Below are 18,457 nucleotides of genomic sequence, written 5' to 3' on the forward strand. Positions count from 1 at the left end.
TTTGTAATAAGTGTGTGTGTGTGTGTGTGTGTGTGTGTGTGTGTGTGTGTAAACTGTGTACAATAATGTAGTTATTTTGGCGTTTTAATGCGCGCGCGCACACACACACACACACCGCTCGCTGGCGCAGTGGTAACGTTCTCGCTTACCATGTGGCTGACGGGAGTTCGCGCCTCGCTCAGGTTGCGAAAAGTTTCACTGACGAAGTGGGTGGTTACTGTCCTCCTTGAGCAAGGGGACGGGTGTGTGGGTGTGTGAAGGTCACAGCCTTGCCCTTAGATCGGACTATATGAGCTCTCAGCTCCCTTCCGGGAGGGTAAAATGCTGACGATCACGACCATCAAGTGATCCTGACCGACCCTGTGAATGACACACACACACACACACACACACACGTACAAATCACCATCGCCAAAATAAAAACAACCTTACCTTCAGGACAGACCACAAGACGCACGAGTCCAACTTCTCGCCGTTCACCGTAACTCTCCAGGCTTCCATTATTCTGTTTCCCTTCCACAAAATATTCTTATATTTTCATCACAGTATCCATCTTTCCTTCCTATGGTCGTTTCAAACATCAAACGACACCAGCACACTCAAACACACTCAAGATCGCCACGCGACACTTACGCAACACTAGGGCATCAACCTGGCTTCGGATTCACTGTTTTTAGCGCGATTAGTCTTCATGCTTCAGAGCTGACGGGCAGCGTGCTCGAAAAACGTAGGTGCCCATTGCCGGTGTTGATGAACCTTTACGATTAATTTTGCGTACTACTTTCTTGTAAATATCCGTCTCTGTAATACCAACACAAATATAACAAAAGGCAATTACAATATCTACGTCATGATGCAAAAAACAAACAAACAAACTGCAGAGGAAGAGGTGCTGCAGTCTCCTAAACAAACGACAAAAGGCCTGAGACTCGTATTCTTGTAGACTAAAAAAAACATGTCTATAGATTGTAGCACTTTTTTCTTGACATCCTTTCTGCATACGGCTCATTAAACTTCGTGTCATTGATATGTACGGAAATTACGCGATCTGCTGTTTTACTAGAAACGCACATGGCGGTATCTAATGTGCAATGGGGACGGCTCAGTCTGCAGGTGAGGGCGTGGGAGTGGCAGCAGTAGAAAATGAACAGATAATGCCGGCTACATACTGATAAAGCAGACTTAGCCGTCCCCACAATACACAAGACATCACCTGACAGAGAGGACGAGGAGTGTCATGAAACACTCTGTGCTTCAAGCTATGCAGATGTAACATAAAAGGCGATTATTTAAGTGTGATCTAAGTTAAATCCAAGTGTAACTGTTAAACAAGAGGTGCGAGAAAGCCTGCAAATTCTCAAAGTCAGAATCTCTTACCGGCGACCTGATTTACTCCATCAAGTCTCTTCTCACCTCAGACGCGCTTCAGAACGCACTCAAGTCCATGCACGCCGCTGCACACACGCGCACACTCCAGCAAGAATCCAGGTAAACTGAGGGAGAGATGATGGGGAGAGGGAGTTGATATGCTCTCCTCTAACTCCTCCTAATCCTCCTTCATGGTTGCCATCACGAGATAAATCATAAAAATCAAGATCAAAACACATAAACCGCACGGAACCTCTAATTTGCCCAAAAAACAATAACCTCTAAAATTCACAGGTATACTAAACATCTATAACTATAAAATCTAAAATGGACTTAAATATTACCAAAAGAGAATGGTGAAAGTAATCGATTCCAAAAATTTACATATTTGATATCTATTCCTCGTCCCCCCCAGTCCCCCTCAAAACACACACGTAGGCGATTTTTTCTTATTGCGCAATTTAAAGTTATTTCTATTTCGTACTTTAAAAATCGTCCTTCATTTAATTCCAGAATAGATGAGTTGTGCTACAATAAGAGATGAAAAAGAGACAGGATGATGATAAAGGACAGGAAGGACGTGGAGGAAAAGAGGAAATAAATGATGGTGGAGGACAGGAGCAAAATAGACGAAGTAAGAAGAGAGTTACCAAATAGTATTAATGGATCGTCATTGTCGTCGTCATCCTTTCGATAACGACAAATATTTTGAGAGAGAGAGAGAGAGAGAGAGAGAGAGAGAGAGAGAGAGAGAGAAGAATGGAAGGAGGAAACAAAAGCCAGAGGAAGGAAGACAAGAGAGATAGAGGAAGGAAAGGGGGGTGGGGATGAGAGTTGCCAGAAAGCATCATCATCATCATCATCATTCATGATCATCATGCTGCATGCTTCGAGACAGAGGAAGAGAGAGAGGGAAGTTGGAGGGAAGGAGGAAACTGGCTGGTGAAGGAAGGAAACAAACCAGTGGGGAGAATGTGGAGAGTTGGAGCGAGATGGGGACGGAGTTTTTATATAGTTTGAATCTTCCTCATCATCATCATCATCATCATCAAAGCAACGTTAAATAAAGAGGCATTTTTCCCAAGAAGATTCATGACATTTCCCAAAGCTTACATCTTACATGCAATTTCAAGCATTTGCTTGTGTCTGAGACTCATGCGGGAAGAATCACAGGACAAACACGCCACAAGCACGCTCCTGCATCATAACCGCATGCGAACAGAAACAGAGCCAGTGAATTTACTGGAATCTCGTTTCTGTATTGAAGATGGTTAAGATGAACAGCGAAATGATAAAAACGAAAGAAAAAGGCAAAGAAAAAAGCTGACAGTCTTATGGTTACTTTAAACAGAAGAGATATTACTGGATGCCACATCGTCTGTTTCATTGCGTGAGTGGAACCTAGGAAAAAAAAGAGTACCCAGGTGCTATGTTCCAACGCACCTATCAGGTATGTATTGTGTGTGTGTGTGTGTGTGTGTGTGTGTGTGTGTGTGTGTGTGAGTGGTCAGGGTGCCGACAGGATGCCTGTCCTTTGTCTCTGCGAATTCCTGGAGTCGCCAACAAAAGCGGACAGGGGCGGAGGTGTGGCGGCATTGTCCCCGCGTCATCGGCTTCCCCACGCATAAAATGCAACACGTCAGTCACGGAAGAGGTGCGTGTGTGTGAAAAATAAATAAATGAATAAATAAGTACAAGAGCGAACCATTTTTAATATTTCAAAGATGTTACAACGACAGTAAGCCTCTGACACAATGTAAGAATATCATTTCCACTCCTTGCGTGAAAAGATGCGAGTGTGAACAGAAGAAACGAACCGTGTCCGATATTTCAAAGCTGTTATAGAGACAGCAAAGCACAATGCACGTATACCATTTCCACTCGGCACGCTGTGAGATGTCTCTGTGCAACACAGATGCAGAAGGACAGTTAACGAGAGTCACTATTGTTTGCACAGTGCCTACGGTATATTGCATATTGACGGCGAGGTGAAATTTCTCTTTCCCACATAAAGTTGTAGTTCGTTTTCTTTGCATAGTTCATATTTCGAATAAATATATATACATATAAAATAATTACATAATAGGAATTATATATATATATATATATATATATATATATATATATATATATAATAAAATGTACCTAGCCCCTACCGGTTTTTATAACACACACACGCACACAGACACACACACACACACACACACAGAAAGCCTCGCTGAACCACCAGCACACAAACACTTTGGTATATCCACCCTTTATACATGCATACAAACAATCTCTCTCTCTCTCTCTCTCTCTCTCTCTCTCTCTCTCTCTCTCTCTCTCTCTCTCTCTCTCACACACACACACACACACACACACACACACACACACACACACACACACACTCACATCACGTCTGGGCAGGAACGTGACTTAACCACTTGGTGAATGAGCTGACTGTAGGTGTTGTGGCCGAGGGAGGGAGGGGGTAGATGAGAGGAGAATGTTGGAGGGATATGGAGGGAAGAGGGGTTGGCTGGGGGAGGGAAGAGGAGGAAATGTGAAGGGGAAGCGAGGTGAAAGGAGTGTCGAGGGGGAGGGAGAGGGAAGGGATGGCTATGGACGGGTTCCGAGGGAAGGGGAATGGATGGGAATGGATGTGGGGTAGGGGGAAAGGGGGAGGATGAGAGCTGTTGTCATGCAGGCACAGTTACTGCAACGATTCCACATACAAGACCTCTTCATTTTAACAAACGACGGCAATCTTAAAACGAGACAAGCTCCAAGATTTTGACGATGATTTCTTAACCCTGTGGCGAAGACAAAACGTGTCTGGTCTCCTTAAACTGCTTCTGACTGCACTCCGTAATGTGGGAAGCCGGCTGGTTACATTTGAAAAGGCGATCAATGAATGACCGACAAAAATAAGATGCCTTGGTTACCCTTTCGTGATTATATTGTCAAGAATAGGACCGAAATTCTTAAACCCTCGGCATGCACTACTCACCATCTTAGCTTCTGATGAAAAGTCTGTTCACTTCATAAGCTCCCCTCCTCTCTTTGCCTCTTCTGTCTCTAATTAGTTACATCTATTTCTTTAGTTACACATATACTATTCTTTTTCCCTTTCCTTAATCCATGTAGATAAGAGTCGATATCCTGTCAGTCCCATCTAGTAGTAGTGGTAGTAGAAGTAGATGTAGTAGCAGTAGTAGCAGCAGTAGCAGTAGTAGTAATAATAGTAGTGGTGGTAGTAGTAGCAGTAGTAGCCCCAGGTTCATCTGAAACGTGAACCCGGTGGGCTGCAGACTGAGGCTGCCCTTCTTCGGCAGTCCACTATTATCCTTTCGGGAGGGAGCTGAAGGGCGTTTGTATAACCAGGCAGAGAAGCCACTCAGTTATATCGGTCCAACCACATGAAGGCATCCTTCTCCAGCAAAAGTCCCATTTAGGTCAAAGGATACAACCTAGCAGTTCCATGACGGGGAGAAGCGCCCCCCTTGCTGACTCTGTGCCCCCTACACCACCTTTAAACAGGGGCGGGCGACGGGGGTGACACAGCGCTAACTCAGCCTTATCCCCTGTCCTGCCACAAAAACCCTGAGGCATCGTTGTGTGGGGAAAGTAAGGTTGGTCCCGGCAAAGCTCCACGGGGCTCACACACCTCACACCCCTTGTCTCGCACGCCCCACTGCCTGCCACCTCGGATATCTATACTGAGGAAGCTTAGAGAGAGAGAGGGGGGGGAGGGGGAAGGAGGGAAAGAGAAAGAGAACTAAAATCACCTTACACCCTTGTCTCGCACGTTGCACTGCCTGGCACCTCCGATGTCTATACAATAAAACCATTAAGAGAGAGAGAAAGAGAGAGAGAGAGAGAGAGAGAGAGAGAGAATAAAAAAACGTCAATGTATTGCAATATCTCTTTGTTTTAAACTTATGAACATTTTTATGAGATGACGAAATAACAAGAGATACAGGATGGTGCGTAAATAGCGTTTTACTGGAGACCTATCTGATAGAATCTTGTGTGTTGTGGCGACGGCCTAGTCTGCTGGTGTGGGCCTGGCTGGGGCAATGGGAACAGAAAAATGAATAAATTATGGAGGATAGACACTGATAACGCTGACTAATCCGTACAACACACGAGAGATTGTTCAAGGGAGTGGAAAAGGAGCGTTATATATGGACAAACCTGCGAGTATGTATAAAACATCTTTGAGTTGAAAAGCGTTAAATAGAAAAAAAAAAAGTCAAAATTCACACATTACATTTGACTTTAAAGCAAGTTCGTGCAACATTAGCATGAAACCCAAGCCAAATAACACTGTATGGTATTTCATCAGTGGTGCCTCATGTAATATTAATGCTTTTAGCCATTCATGTATTTGGAATTTTATACCCGGAAAAATGCGTAGGTGCTTAGTGATGTATTTTATCTTTGAGGGATAATTATCGGGAAGCGCAAGACTAAATTATAGAAAAATAATTATTCGAGCTCGTGGTGAAAGTGTTAATATTACGGAGTTGGGTTACTACACACATTCTAGCCAGTCCTCATTAATTCACCACACTGGGAAATAGCTCTCCCCGTATATTTTGATAATCCTCTTCCCTATAATGACCCTTTCCCTTAATCCATGCTACATTAAGATTATTTTCCTCGGTTTAACTTCTTCAGTCTGGTAATGTATTTCTTTCTTGTTATTTTCAATGTATTTTATTCAGATCAAGAGAGACTTTTCGAACTAAAGGGGTTACATAGAGCCTCAGTTAACCCCTTCAGTTCTACTTAGCGATGAAAAATAAGACGGGAGAATTTTGTCATAAGAAGATCATTACTTATACCTTTATATTTACTTGGTCAGAGTTCATCTACTGACCACCACTGTTATCTTGGCCTCACAGATCTAAACTCAGAGCAGACGTGACAGGGGCAGCCGTAACAGAGCTCCCAGTTTACTTATTTCCAATTTCCCCAGCTGCCCTCCGCACCATGCCAGGTACTGCCCTCCCACGAAGCACTGTGACCGTAACACCTCTTGGCAGTGCTGGCGAGGAGTCTGTTCTCTTCCATTGTTCTCACTACCTGATGATGATACTTAGCTCAACAGTGATTTCTTGTACTAAAGGGTCAGGTCGTCAGATATAACCTATTTTGACCTCTTGGCAATGCTCACTAGTCCTTCTACCTTATGCCCAGATTTTCATCCTTTCGCGGCTTATATCGCTTAACGCAATGGCAGAATAAAAACCCTTGCACATAAAATAAGCTTGGTTATGTTGGCTATACTTTTTTCATTATTACTTAGGAGAGACTTATTGGTCTGGGAGGAGAGAAATAGCCTTCATTAAAACTTTCACCAGTAGAAGTCCATCCAGAGTTAAATATAGCCTTTATTTGTCCCGTCACCACTACAAACCCTTTCAATTTTGTATCTAAATCATCCTGGAAGTATTGGAGGGGTTACAGACATCCTCCATCAGCTTACTATACGTCTTCTGTTTCATTCTAGCTATTACCAGATCATAATACTCAGCTTAGCACTACATTAGAAGCCCTTAAAAATAAATTTCTCTCGGTAGCGCTGGAGGAGTTACAGACATCCTCCATTAGCTCACTGTACTCTTTTCCTTTTTTCATTCTAGCTATGACTAGATACATATATTCAGCTTGGCAGTGGTCAGATATAACCTCCATCATCCCCCTCCTACAGATAAAATTCTCTTGGCAGTACTGGCTATACGCACCAGCCAACCTGTCCGCCTAATGAATGCCGAATACCCCAACAGCCTCCACAGTATCGGCAGCTGAATACTCCTATGATGCCTTTCCTATTTTCACCCGAATTGTTTCCCGATACAATATGCAGCTTGGCTTCTCGTTCTCGTTCCCTCCCTCCCTTCCTCCCTTACGTACCTCCCTCCCTCCCTCTCTCCCTTACTTACCCATATTCCTCCCTCCCTCTTCCTCTCCTCTCTCCTACTGCACCTTTACCTCTTCCCCCCCTGCCTCCTACCACTCCACCCCACCTTTATACCTCCCTCTTTACATCTCACCCTTCCGTACCTCCCTCCTTCCTTCGATATTCCCCCCATTCTAACTCCCTCCCTCCTTCCTACACCCCCTTCTCACATACCTCCCTTTCTCCTTCCACTTCTCTCTACACTTTCCTCCCTCCTTACATTCCTCCCTACCTCCCTCCCCTTTTCCGCGCCCCTCCCTCCCTCCCTCCCTCCCTCCCTCCTTCCTTCCTTCCTTCCAAACCCTCCCCCTCCCCCTTCCCTGCCTCCCTCCCTCCCGTCTTTCTTGCACACACCCCTCCCTTCCCACTTCCATCCAGCTTATATGCGGTTCCAGGCAGATGTTGCGGGGAGAGAACTGGATTTGGTGATATGCTAAACAGATGCGCTCTCTTGCCAAGCACTGCCCCGATCCGTGAGGCAGATGTCTGCTTGAGTGCTTGCGTGCGTGCGTGCGTGCGTGCGTGCATATGTGTGTGTGTGTGTGTGTGTGTGTGTGTGTGTGTGTGTGTGTGTGTGTGTGTGTGTGTGTGTGTGTGTGTGTGTGTGTGTGTGTGTGTGTGTGTGTGTGTGTGTGTGTATTGATAAAGAAAAAGGTAGTGAATTATATGTTAGACAATATGCGGAGTGGATGTGATAATTTTAGGCAGCAGTGCAAATCAGAGACAGAGTATGAGATTGTTGTGGTCTGAAAGAGAAAGACATCATGAACAGAGTTGAGAGATAAAGTATAAGAGCAGGAGAGTGGTGTGTCTTTAGAGGAATGGCTATCCTGGAGATGAAAATGCTTAAAGCGTACAGGAGGCAGCACGAAGGAGGGCAAGGTAGATAGCTAAATAGTTATGATATGCTTGACATGTGGTTTTGGTATGTTAGAGAGTGCTACTGACTGAGGCCAATTCAATTATCCATTTTTTAACCGAAGATTATGAATATCTGTAGTAGTAGAGTCTGGGAAGTAATTTTGCTGAAAAGACAGAAGCCAAAAATTAATGTCAGCCTTCCTCTTGGGCTTCTTTTCACATAGAGTTAACTAAAGATTGGGGTTTTTAGAGAATATATTGCTTCCAGGACAAACAGCAGTGAATATGCATAAACTAGACAATTCTACCCAAGTGAATATTGAATTAAATCATATAACATTCACGTTAAGGAAAATACACCACGCAAGAGCATGTGCAGTACGGGAAGGTGGAGTGTTGTGGAAAGAGAGGGCGTTGCTGAGTAGGGACAGAGACGCCTGGAGGTGCTTTTGCCGAGGCCAGCCTTCACAGGAAGCAGCGTTAGAGGATAGAAAGAAAGATAGGTAGATAGATAGATAGACAGACTGATAGATAGATGAATGGATGGATGGCTGTAGACATAAACAAAAGATAGATAGATAGATAGACACAGACAGGATAGGTAGATACATAGACATAGATTGATTGGTAGATATCAAGTCAGACGGATATAGATAGATAGGTTGACAGATAGATAGATGAAACAGATGGACAAAGTCGTTACCCCAGAGAGGAGGAAGACCCAGAGGGAGAAAATACGAGAGCAGGAGCCAGTCGAGAAAACTGGAGGTACAACATGACATACCAAAGATCATGAAGACAGAAATATGTTTGAGAGAGGGAGGACGTCAGCGAGAGAGGAGGGAGGGAGGACGAAACTACACTGGGAAGGAGGGGAGGGACGACGGGGATAGGGAAGGGAGGGTCGGAGGAAGGTAGGGGAGGCAGTGAGAGGGACTTGGAGGGCGTGTGGTGATTGGGGAGAGAGAGAGAGAGAGAGAGAGAAGGGGGAGGGGAACTACACTGAAAAGGGAGAGGGGCGGTTGCAGCGAAAGGGAAAGGAGGGATGGAGGGAGATGGGAGGGAAGGGACTGCGGTGAGAGGAGGTATTTTCTGTTTCACCTACTGTATCTTCTTGACCAAAAATCTCTTCTTCCCACTAACCATCGTAAAATAAGAACAATAATAATAATAATAATAATAGACTTTACTCTCGTAGTTTAACCCTTCCATGGCCGGAACAACTCTAGAATTTTGTTCCTACTGACAGCTGACGGTTTTATTCATCTAAGAGTGAGACATAGGAACCTTAGTTTTATAACGGGGCTCCCTAGCACCTCTTCTTTTCAGTTCATTAATTTATATGACAGGTATATTCTCATTTTTATGTCTCTCATGCAGTTTACTGTATGTCGATATCAGAGAGACGCAAATAACATACAAGAACAGAGAGAGGTGCAGCTAATGTGATAAAAATCTCTAAAAAGAGATGATGGAAAGCCTCCTAAAGATCCGTAAGGCGTTGCCACATTTGCTCGAAACATGTGATAGGCATGATGAAACGAAGCACCGAGTTAGAACACTGCATTATCCGAGTCTGAACGTTGGACGGACCCCTGAGCCTCGTTTCCTCTTGTCGGTCACTTGTTTGAAGCAAGTGTGGCATCACCCGAACATACGATCAGAGGGCAAGTGTGATTTCCGAGCACGCCACTCATCAGTTTCGAAACATAAAGTCGAGACATGAAGCACAATAACGAAACAAGCTGTAAACAGTGAATCAGCAGCGGGGATGGCGCTTCATTTCATTAGCTCTACACTTTCATTTTCCACGCATTCTCCATTGTTATATTTCAACAGCACAATTGTCAACTGATTGATGAAAATAGAATACAGACCAAAGACTGCAAGCGAGGAAAACAATGATGATAAAAAAAGTAGGAAAATATTTGTAGTGCTTCGCGTCGGACGTGGGGGAAAAATATTTTTGATGGGGAACTGCTACGGCGGGATTTTGCTAAATTAAATGCGGCCGAAAATATTCACTCTGAAATAATTTATATGAAGTCCAGCGCGCAGTTTTTTAAAAAGTTCTTGACAAAACAGTACTGCAGTCTGGTTTAATCCCTTCGTGAGGATGCCCATTTTTCAGTTTATCTTTTGCTACATTCAAACGGTATTATTTATTTTAGGAGAAACTCTTACAGAATAATAAAATAAAATGTACGTATGTATGTATGTATGTGTGTGTGTGTGTGTGTGTGTGTGTGTGTGTGTGTGTGTGTGTGTGTGTGAGAGAGAGAGAGAGAGAGACTCTGGGCATAAGCTTCTCAGCCTGTTCCCTTGGCCTATCAGTCCTCTTAGTTGACACAGACTTCACGCGTCACCATTTCGGCACAAATACCCACCGGCCATACTGAATACATGTTAAGGCTGCCTCATTTAGGACTGGTGCATTGGTATTAGTAGGGGTGTTTTAATGGCACATCGGTTGGTCTTGCGGAAGTAAAGTGTGTTCATACGAAATTCACCTAATCAGACGGTTCCACGTAGGCTCGAACTCGCATTATTTTAGACAACAGACGACTTTTCTAACCATTCGGCCACCTCCATTAATCCCTCCAATACGAGAAGCCTTTCCTAGCCAATAACAAACTGCAAAAATGAGGTGATGGCATTGAACGAGCTAATTAGTGGTAATTACTGGTTGACTGCTTTGGGGTTAATTAGGCCACAGGCACACAAAAGAACGATGATTGGAGAACACACACACACACACACACACACACACACACACACACACACACACACGTCCCTAGTACCTCATAGGGAGTGGTGGAAATGAGCTTTGAGGACCCTCATTACCATATCTGCTTCTCCATGTTGTACTCGTTGTACTAGGGAGGAGGGAGAGGGGGAGGGGGAGGGGGAAGGGGAAATAGGGAAGGGGGAGGGGTGAGGGGCGAGGAAGGGGGGCAGTCTGATCTGCTCTGAAACTTGGGAGACTCATCATACTGGAGGTGTGAATAATTGCAAAATCTAACTTCTCCTCTTTAACAGTTGTAGTAGTAGTAGTAGTAGTAGTAGTAGTAGTAGCAGTAGTAGTAGTAGTAGTAGTAGTAGTAATTATAATAATAATAATAATAATAATATTCTATTCAATGGTTGTTTGTAAGTGAAGCACCATATCGGGATTCATTTAACTGAAGCACCCTTTCCCGTGAAAATCTTAAGGAAGCTTCAGTGAATCACCATAAGGAGCTTCGTTAGCGTGAAGCACAGTGAGTATGAAAATACCTAGAGTCCGACTGACTGACAAGGCAGGTCATAGAAATACTCCGACATAGAAAGAAAGAAAGAAAGAAAGAAAAGTAAGAAATGAAAGAAAAAGAGAGAATAGTTGCCGTATTGCAGGGTTTAAAGATCATCCTCCTGATAAGATTTGAAGGATGTTGCTTCGCCCACTCATCAATCTCTCTCGAACTGCAATTAGCTCCAGGCTCGTCTGATCCGATTTACTGACTGAGATGCTGAGGTCGGAGCAGTTCGTTAGGAAAGCGAACCAATGTGCTAGTACCCTGAAAGGACCGTATTCCTGAGAGGGAGTTCTAGGAGCCTGAGGTTGTTAATTCCGGTGTAGTTAAGCTACCCATGGTCTGGACGACTCTAGGATCCAATTCCAGTTAACGCCAGAGAGTTTTCTTCAGCTGACAGTGAAGTATGGAGGCCTGAAGGTGTTGATTTGGAATGTAAGCGAATGCAGTTAGGAGCTTAAAGGAATCTGGAGAGCTGAGCAGATTTTCTAATAAGACTGCTTAAACCTTATGGTCTGCACAGCTTTACCATTCTCTTCCAGCTAAAACCAAACGATTATAGTCAGCTGAGACAGAGGCATAGGAACCTAGGAGTGTTTCTGGAAATTGTTTGGAAGTTATTCTTTACGTAGCTGACGCCATAACAGGAGTGATGGTATCAGTCGATGTGTGTTTGGTTTCCCAGGCCTGTTACAGCACAGTGGGTCACAAACCTAGTTAGTGCACCGTGTGGTGGTTGTCTTTGTCGTGGTGCATGACCAGGTGGTGTTGTGTTGGTTGTTGAGATGGTGGTTGTCGAGGTGGTGATTGTGTTGGCTGTCGTGGTGGTTGATGAAGTGCTAGTTGTGGTGGTTCTCGTGGTGGCTGATGTCGTGGTTATTGTATTTTAGCCGTTATTGTGGTTAATGCAGTTGTTAATGTAGCAGCCACAACACTGTGATCAAATTGGTGTCTGTGTGCCGTTGCAGAAAACCACCATCAACACAACACCACGAACAACCAACACAACACAAAACTCTCCCTGTTAGCATCTCTAAAGCGTCAAGGTGGGTCTCATCTCGTGTGATACACTTAATGGATACGTTCTTTCAGATCTTGTAATCATGCTGCAAGGTCATTCTGAAACAGCTGTATTCGCCACACTAAACGTAACTGAATTTCATACTACGTGTAGTTTGGTTCACCCACACTACATGTTTCATACACACAGGAAAGAGGTCACTAGGTTTCCAAGGTCATCTGTATCTATTTATTGTTCGTGTTATGTCGCAAGTAAGACGACTGGATATAAATATGTCACAAGTAAATCTGGAGTGAATGCAAGCATGGTACACAGAGAAGGAGAATTCAGCAGCGCCATTATCATTAGAACTTGCCTTTAGTTGCAAATTAGTTCATTTTGACATGATATCAGCGTAACGTTTCGTATGGAAGTGACATGTTGTTGCGTCCCTAGGTTTATCTGAATGTGGACCCGATAGACTGCAGGCTGATTTCTCTTCTGCAGTTAGTTGAAGGACGTCTATGTCGGTGCCACCACGTGAGGGCGTTCTTCTCCAGGTGAAGTGAACAGCACCGAAATAGCTTGGTGCACTGGCATCATGAAGGAAGAGAGAAAATGAACCCCGAGCCTGCAACAAAGGAAAGCACTAAATCAACAGGAAAGCGTGTGTAATCAAAGCCCCACCAAAGCCAGACTGGGGTAAATTAATCAGTGGCTCGTCTCCCTGTGTGTTTGTTCAGGTGTTTGCCCAAGTGTAGCTTTCTTCCGCGATGGGCAAACTGACGAAGAAGCTGGATTTACCCGTGGATACCTGAAGGCATTGTTTTGCCGGATGTGGGTGGGGTTTCTGTGTGTGTGTGTGTGTGTGTGTGTGTGTGTGTGTGTGTGTGTGTGTGTGTGTGTGTGTGTGTGTGTGTGTGTGTGTGTGTGTGTGTGTGTGTGTGTGTGTGTGTGTGTGTGTGTGTGTGTGTGTGTGTGTGTGTTCTTCTGTAATGTAGCCTTAACTTGCCATAACTTCACCTTGAATGCTCATTTGTAATAACAGATTAATGCTAGAATATGATACTAGTCACGGTGAAGTGCTATGGAGAGGATGTAAAGCAGTGGCATTGTCTTTTTCAGCCACAGAGCTACATGAAATAAGCTGCAAAAGAACTCAAATTTAGGTCAGGTTTGTGTGAAAGGAATAAATATTTAACCGAGACGAGGCCATTCACAGTTTTATAAAAGTTCTGCTGACAGCCTATCTACAAAATTGTGCCAAAAATTTCGCTGCAAATTGTGAGAATGGATGGTCTTTACTCCATGGCATATCATTTTTTATTTTTCCTCCCTGACCCAAGCCTAACTACATTCTCAGTTATAACGAGGGATAACTTTCCAACCCACTTTTATCCACTAAGCGAGAAAAAAAAGACGTAACCTTAACGTGGTGAACCAGAGGAGATCTTTGTATTTTTATCTTCCTGTCTCCAAATGTTACTATTCAGATTAAGAAAATACTTGGGAAGGGTTAGGTGTAGGTTTCATATAGTCTTTTAACACCTTGGGCTTTCCTCAGCTGAATGAAATCGTCTGATGGTTGCAATTAGATGGCATCACACCGGAGTACTTAATTTCGTAAAAGTATAGAGATGAAAAGTTAGGCCCTAATTCTCGTTGGACAATGAGATTCCCTAGCACCTCTTCCTCAGTGATATATTTTTGGAAACGGGTGGTTAATAAAATTTTGCACGTTGTATATGCAGAGTATTGTGATATTAGAATTATTTATAGGACACAACAGAGGAGAGTATGGTGCATTAAAGGATATAAATAGCTTAGGAAGAGGTGTTAAGGAGCTTCCATAACTGACGAGAGCACGGGCCTTAGAGTACGGAAGTAATATCAATGTACTGAAGTGATCATTTCGTGAAGGTAAAGAAGATATATAAATTCAGGCATGAGAATAATATCGTTGGAGTTAAGCAGTATTTTTGTGAGGGTACAGTTGTGGACTAAATTCTGAATCACCTCAGTACGATAAATAACGGGAAGGTGTACAATGACTTTCGAAACTCAGGTGATGCCGTCAGAACGAATCAGACTTTTTCATAGTTTTGTATAAGAATTTCATGATTGTTCGAGAAAGACTTGGAATGATGCTACTGACGGCAACTGTACGGAGACATGGAGTGGGCGTGAGTGTAATATCATAGTACTGTAATGGCTAATTTCGTGGTGGTACAAAGAGATAAAGTTGGGATGTGAGTGTAATATCATCCTTTCTCTCTATCCCCCATTCCCTCACCATACCCTCACTGTTACCCAAACCCATTTCCCCCTTACTGTCACCCTCTGCTCCCCCTCCCTCTTTCCCTCTTCTGCCCCTCTCCCCTCTCTCCCCTTCTCATCCTTCTCCCTTCCCCTTTCTTGCAACACCTCTCTAAGCCACCATCCCCCTACTAACTTCCTCCTTTTCCCCATTTGGCCCTTCTTCCCTCCCTTTTCTCTTCCTTCCTCCATTCCCTCCTCTCCTCCTTCCCTCATTCCCTCTTCTTCCCCGTCCCCCATTCCTTTCTTCCCCTTCCCTTCTCATCCCCTTTCCCTTCTCTTCTGCCTCTTCCTAATTCCCTCCCCTTTCTACCCCTTGCCCCTTCCCTCCCCTTCTCTCCCTTTTGCCCCTTCCCCTTCCCTCACCCTCTTGTCCTTCCCATTCCCTCTCCCTTCGCACCCCATCCTTCCGCCTCTTCCCTCTGTCCCTTCCCACTCGAGGGTGTGGCAGGGTACATTTTAGTGGCCCCTGCTGTGGTGCCAACGAGACTCTTCCAGTTACCGGCTAACGAGGAACCCAGCCTCTCTAATTGTGGAACCCTCCCCCTCACACACCCCGGAGACGACACTGACTCTCGCCATGCCCTGCTAAGAATAATGATGACCTTTGCAGTGTAATAACGCAGCCGTGTACGAGTACATTAAGGTGCTGCACAAACATGAAACAGCCCTTCCTAAAAACTTGACCAACAACTTACTCTCAGGCATGCATCACGCCAAGGTAAAATCATCTGGTGTTACACAGCGTACACTAAAAAAGAATCATCCCCGAGATTTAATGGTCAAGAAACAGTTAATAGTGAGGTCTCATATAAACTTTAAATCAAACAGAAGAAGCAGCAGATCTGGAAAGCCAATAGCAACAAAATCATTAACAATACGCATATAATTTTATTTAAGTCTAACTTCCGCAAATGAAACCATCACCCACTGAAAAGTATGAAAATAATGAAACTATGTTGCCACAACTTTACTAAAAAGAACAACCACAGTAACAGGACGCAACATAACCTCTCATTATCCTTGAATTTTAGCGGGAACAACGAAACTATACCCAACTTTGCCAGGAAATGAGTCTTTGCGTAATTGATATATTCTTTTTGGCTTTTGTTTTCAGACTTCCTTCTTCTGCAGTGATTCTTTTTCTTTGGCATTTTTTTTTAAGGAGACCAACTCTGGGCATGGATTTGACAACCCGTTCCCTGAGATCCAACAGCCCTCCGACGTGCCATACACCTTCTCATGGCATCACTTCGGCGCTTATGTTCATGGTTCGCATTAAGGACTGGTGTAATGGTATTAGCGGGGCTATTTTAAAACATGTTGTCCCTCACCTCCATATATTTTCTCTATTCTGTACCTCGCATCTCTCATCTCCACCTCTTCTGTTTTCCTCTCCTCTCTCTCTTCTCTCTCTCCTTTCTGACTCACTTCATCTCCGCTCTTGACCTCGCTTCTCTCATCTCCACTCTTCTGTTTTCCTCTCTTCTCTCTTTTCTCTCTCCTTTCTGGCTCCCGTGTCTCATAATAAATCTAGCTGAATTTCCATGTTCAGTGTCTTTTCTGGTGCCTTCTTGTCTGTTCACCCTTTTCTTCCTTCCTATTTTCCTTTCATGTGTGTCTTCTTTCCTGCTTATTCCTTCCTCTCTCTCTCTTCCTTCCTGTTTCCTTTCCCTTTCTGCTTCTTTATCATCCTTTTTTCCTTCTTTTCTTTCATCGTTACTTTTTTCTTCTTCCTGTTTCTAATTTTTCATCCTCTTTTGTATTTATTTCTCTTTTCTTTATCATATTTTTTTCTGTTTTTCCCTCTTCTTCTTCATCCTCTATTATTCTTTGTTATTTTCATTTAATCCTAATAAATCTTCCTTCATTTCCCCTCCCCCTCTTCCATCTCTCCTTCTTTCTTTTTCTCTCCCTCTTGTCACCATGCCCTCCCCCTCAAGGCCCTGTCCCCGATCTGTCTCCAATTACCTTCCCCGGAGACACCTACCCCCACCTTCCTCACCCCAACACACACACACACACACACACACACACACACACACGTACGGTCAGAGTGACACTGGTAGGGGAACGGTGTGTGTGTGTGTGTGTGTGTGTGTGTGTGTGTGTGTGTGTGTGTGTGTGTGTGTGTGTGTGTGTGTGTTTGACCTAATCCCCGCTATTAACATCTCATCATCAGTCTTGTTCACCGTCCAGCTTACTCCTCACGCATTGTTGATGCTCTTTGCAGCATCTTTTTCCCATCCAATTATTTTTTCAGCACCTCTGGCCAGACTCTATTCAGTTTTCTTCCCAACCTCCTCTGAGACCGGCAGTAGGAGTCGCCCACGTCGTGTTGACATGTCCTTTGCATCTTGAGGTAGAAAGAAAAAATAAATGACGTTCTCGGATTGAAGGTATTCGTGCATTCTGAGACTTTCCTGCAGACTTTCTCAGTATCCACACTTCTCAATCTCGCCGCTACTCACCCACGCTCCTGCTACCTTCCCCTTTATCTTATATCAAACACCAGGAACACGATAAGATAACAGCCATCACCCTTCTCCTGCATCACTCCTCATTGAGCTGCATTCTTGTTGGCCTTGGAGGTTCCGTAACACCTCTTCCTTAGGGATTTATTGTGCCTACTACATCTTAATGCATTCTTTCATGTTACGGATGCAAGCTACGTTGATATTCAAAAGATATAAATACCACAAGACAAATTAACAAGATGTACCATTTTAAATTCATTATTGAGGTGGATACGATGTGCCTTATATGAGCAAGAATGCAGCTTTGACCCCTTTATCCCCAACGCCTGTCTCCTGGACCCCTCCGCCCACCTCCAAAACTTTGGTAATAAACACGCCTCAGCACTCGAGGTTATGGAAGAAAAGCAACAAAGTCTGCAATGGCTGTCTCTCCTGATCTCCCCGTGTGTCTCTCCTACGCTCACATCATTCCTCCTTCCACCTCCAGAAGTTGGTTATAGTCCTTTTACCTTAACTTGGCCTAGGTTTTTGTCCTTTTGCAGCTTTTTCACGTAGGTCAGCGGCAGAATAAGACAATACTGTGACTCAACATCCTTCCCATAGCACTTCTTTGTGACTAGCATCACATTCTAATCCATTATTAAAACTCGGCATTTAAGGTGGAGGGATGTCAGTTTTAGGCCAAGTTAGCGTAAAAAGGGCATAGTAAAGACGTCACCGTTTTCAAGGGAATAAAATGTTATAAGTTCCTTTATGCCAACCAGAATACGGTTTTAACAGCATCCTCCCTTCACGTCTAAATTTCGTGACCCTTCCAACATTTCCATAAGTCTGACGTCACCGTATTCGAGGGATTAAGGAAAAGGAGCTACAGATCTCTATGCTGAAGATAATACGACCGCCTCTTCCCCTTCTCCTTTCATGACCGCTACAAAAGTTTGGCAATAAAGACGTTGGCAATAAAGACTTTACTATACCTGAGTGGTTATAGGAGTGATTATGCCAAGTCTCTTATATCTGTATTTCTTGACCCTCCAAATGTCCTTCCCACGCTCAGAGCATCACCCCTACACTTTCTACCTCTAAAGTTCCCATGTATATTAAAGACCTCACCTTATTCGAGGAATTAAGGAATAGAACCTACAAAGTTCCTTAGTAAAATATGGTTTACACTGCCTCCTTCCTTCATCCC

General features: G+C 43.9%; 1 protein-coding gene across 1 annotated transcript in view; it reads left to right on the top strand.

The window, feature by feature from the left end:
- The window catches only part of LOC145413767 (uncharacterized), a 103,335-nt gene that overhangs the window by 40,559 nt on the left and 44,319 nt on the right, over positions 1 to 18,457 (top strand). Inside the window, exons 3-5 of the mRNA XM_080283423.1 lie at positions 1,336 to 1,488; positions 6,261 to 6,355; positions 12,441 to 12,518. Of these exons, the coding sequence (XP_080139549.1) occupies positions 1,336 to 1,488; positions 6,261 to 6,355; positions 12,441 to 12,518 (326 nt within the window). The remainder of the gene's footprint in view (positions 1 to 1,335; positions 1,489 to 6,260; positions 6,356 to 12,440; positions 12,519 to 18,457) is intronic.

Source organism: Coenobita brevimanus, chromosome 97 (genome assembly GCF_032717465.1).
Source record: "Coenobita brevimanus isolate Jiangsu-jjx chromosome 97, ASM3271746v2, whole genome shotgun sequence".
In the NCBI taxonomy this organism is placed as follows: Eukaryota; Metazoa; Arthropoda; class Malacostraca; order Decapoda; family Coenobitidae; genus Coenobita; species Coenobita brevimanus.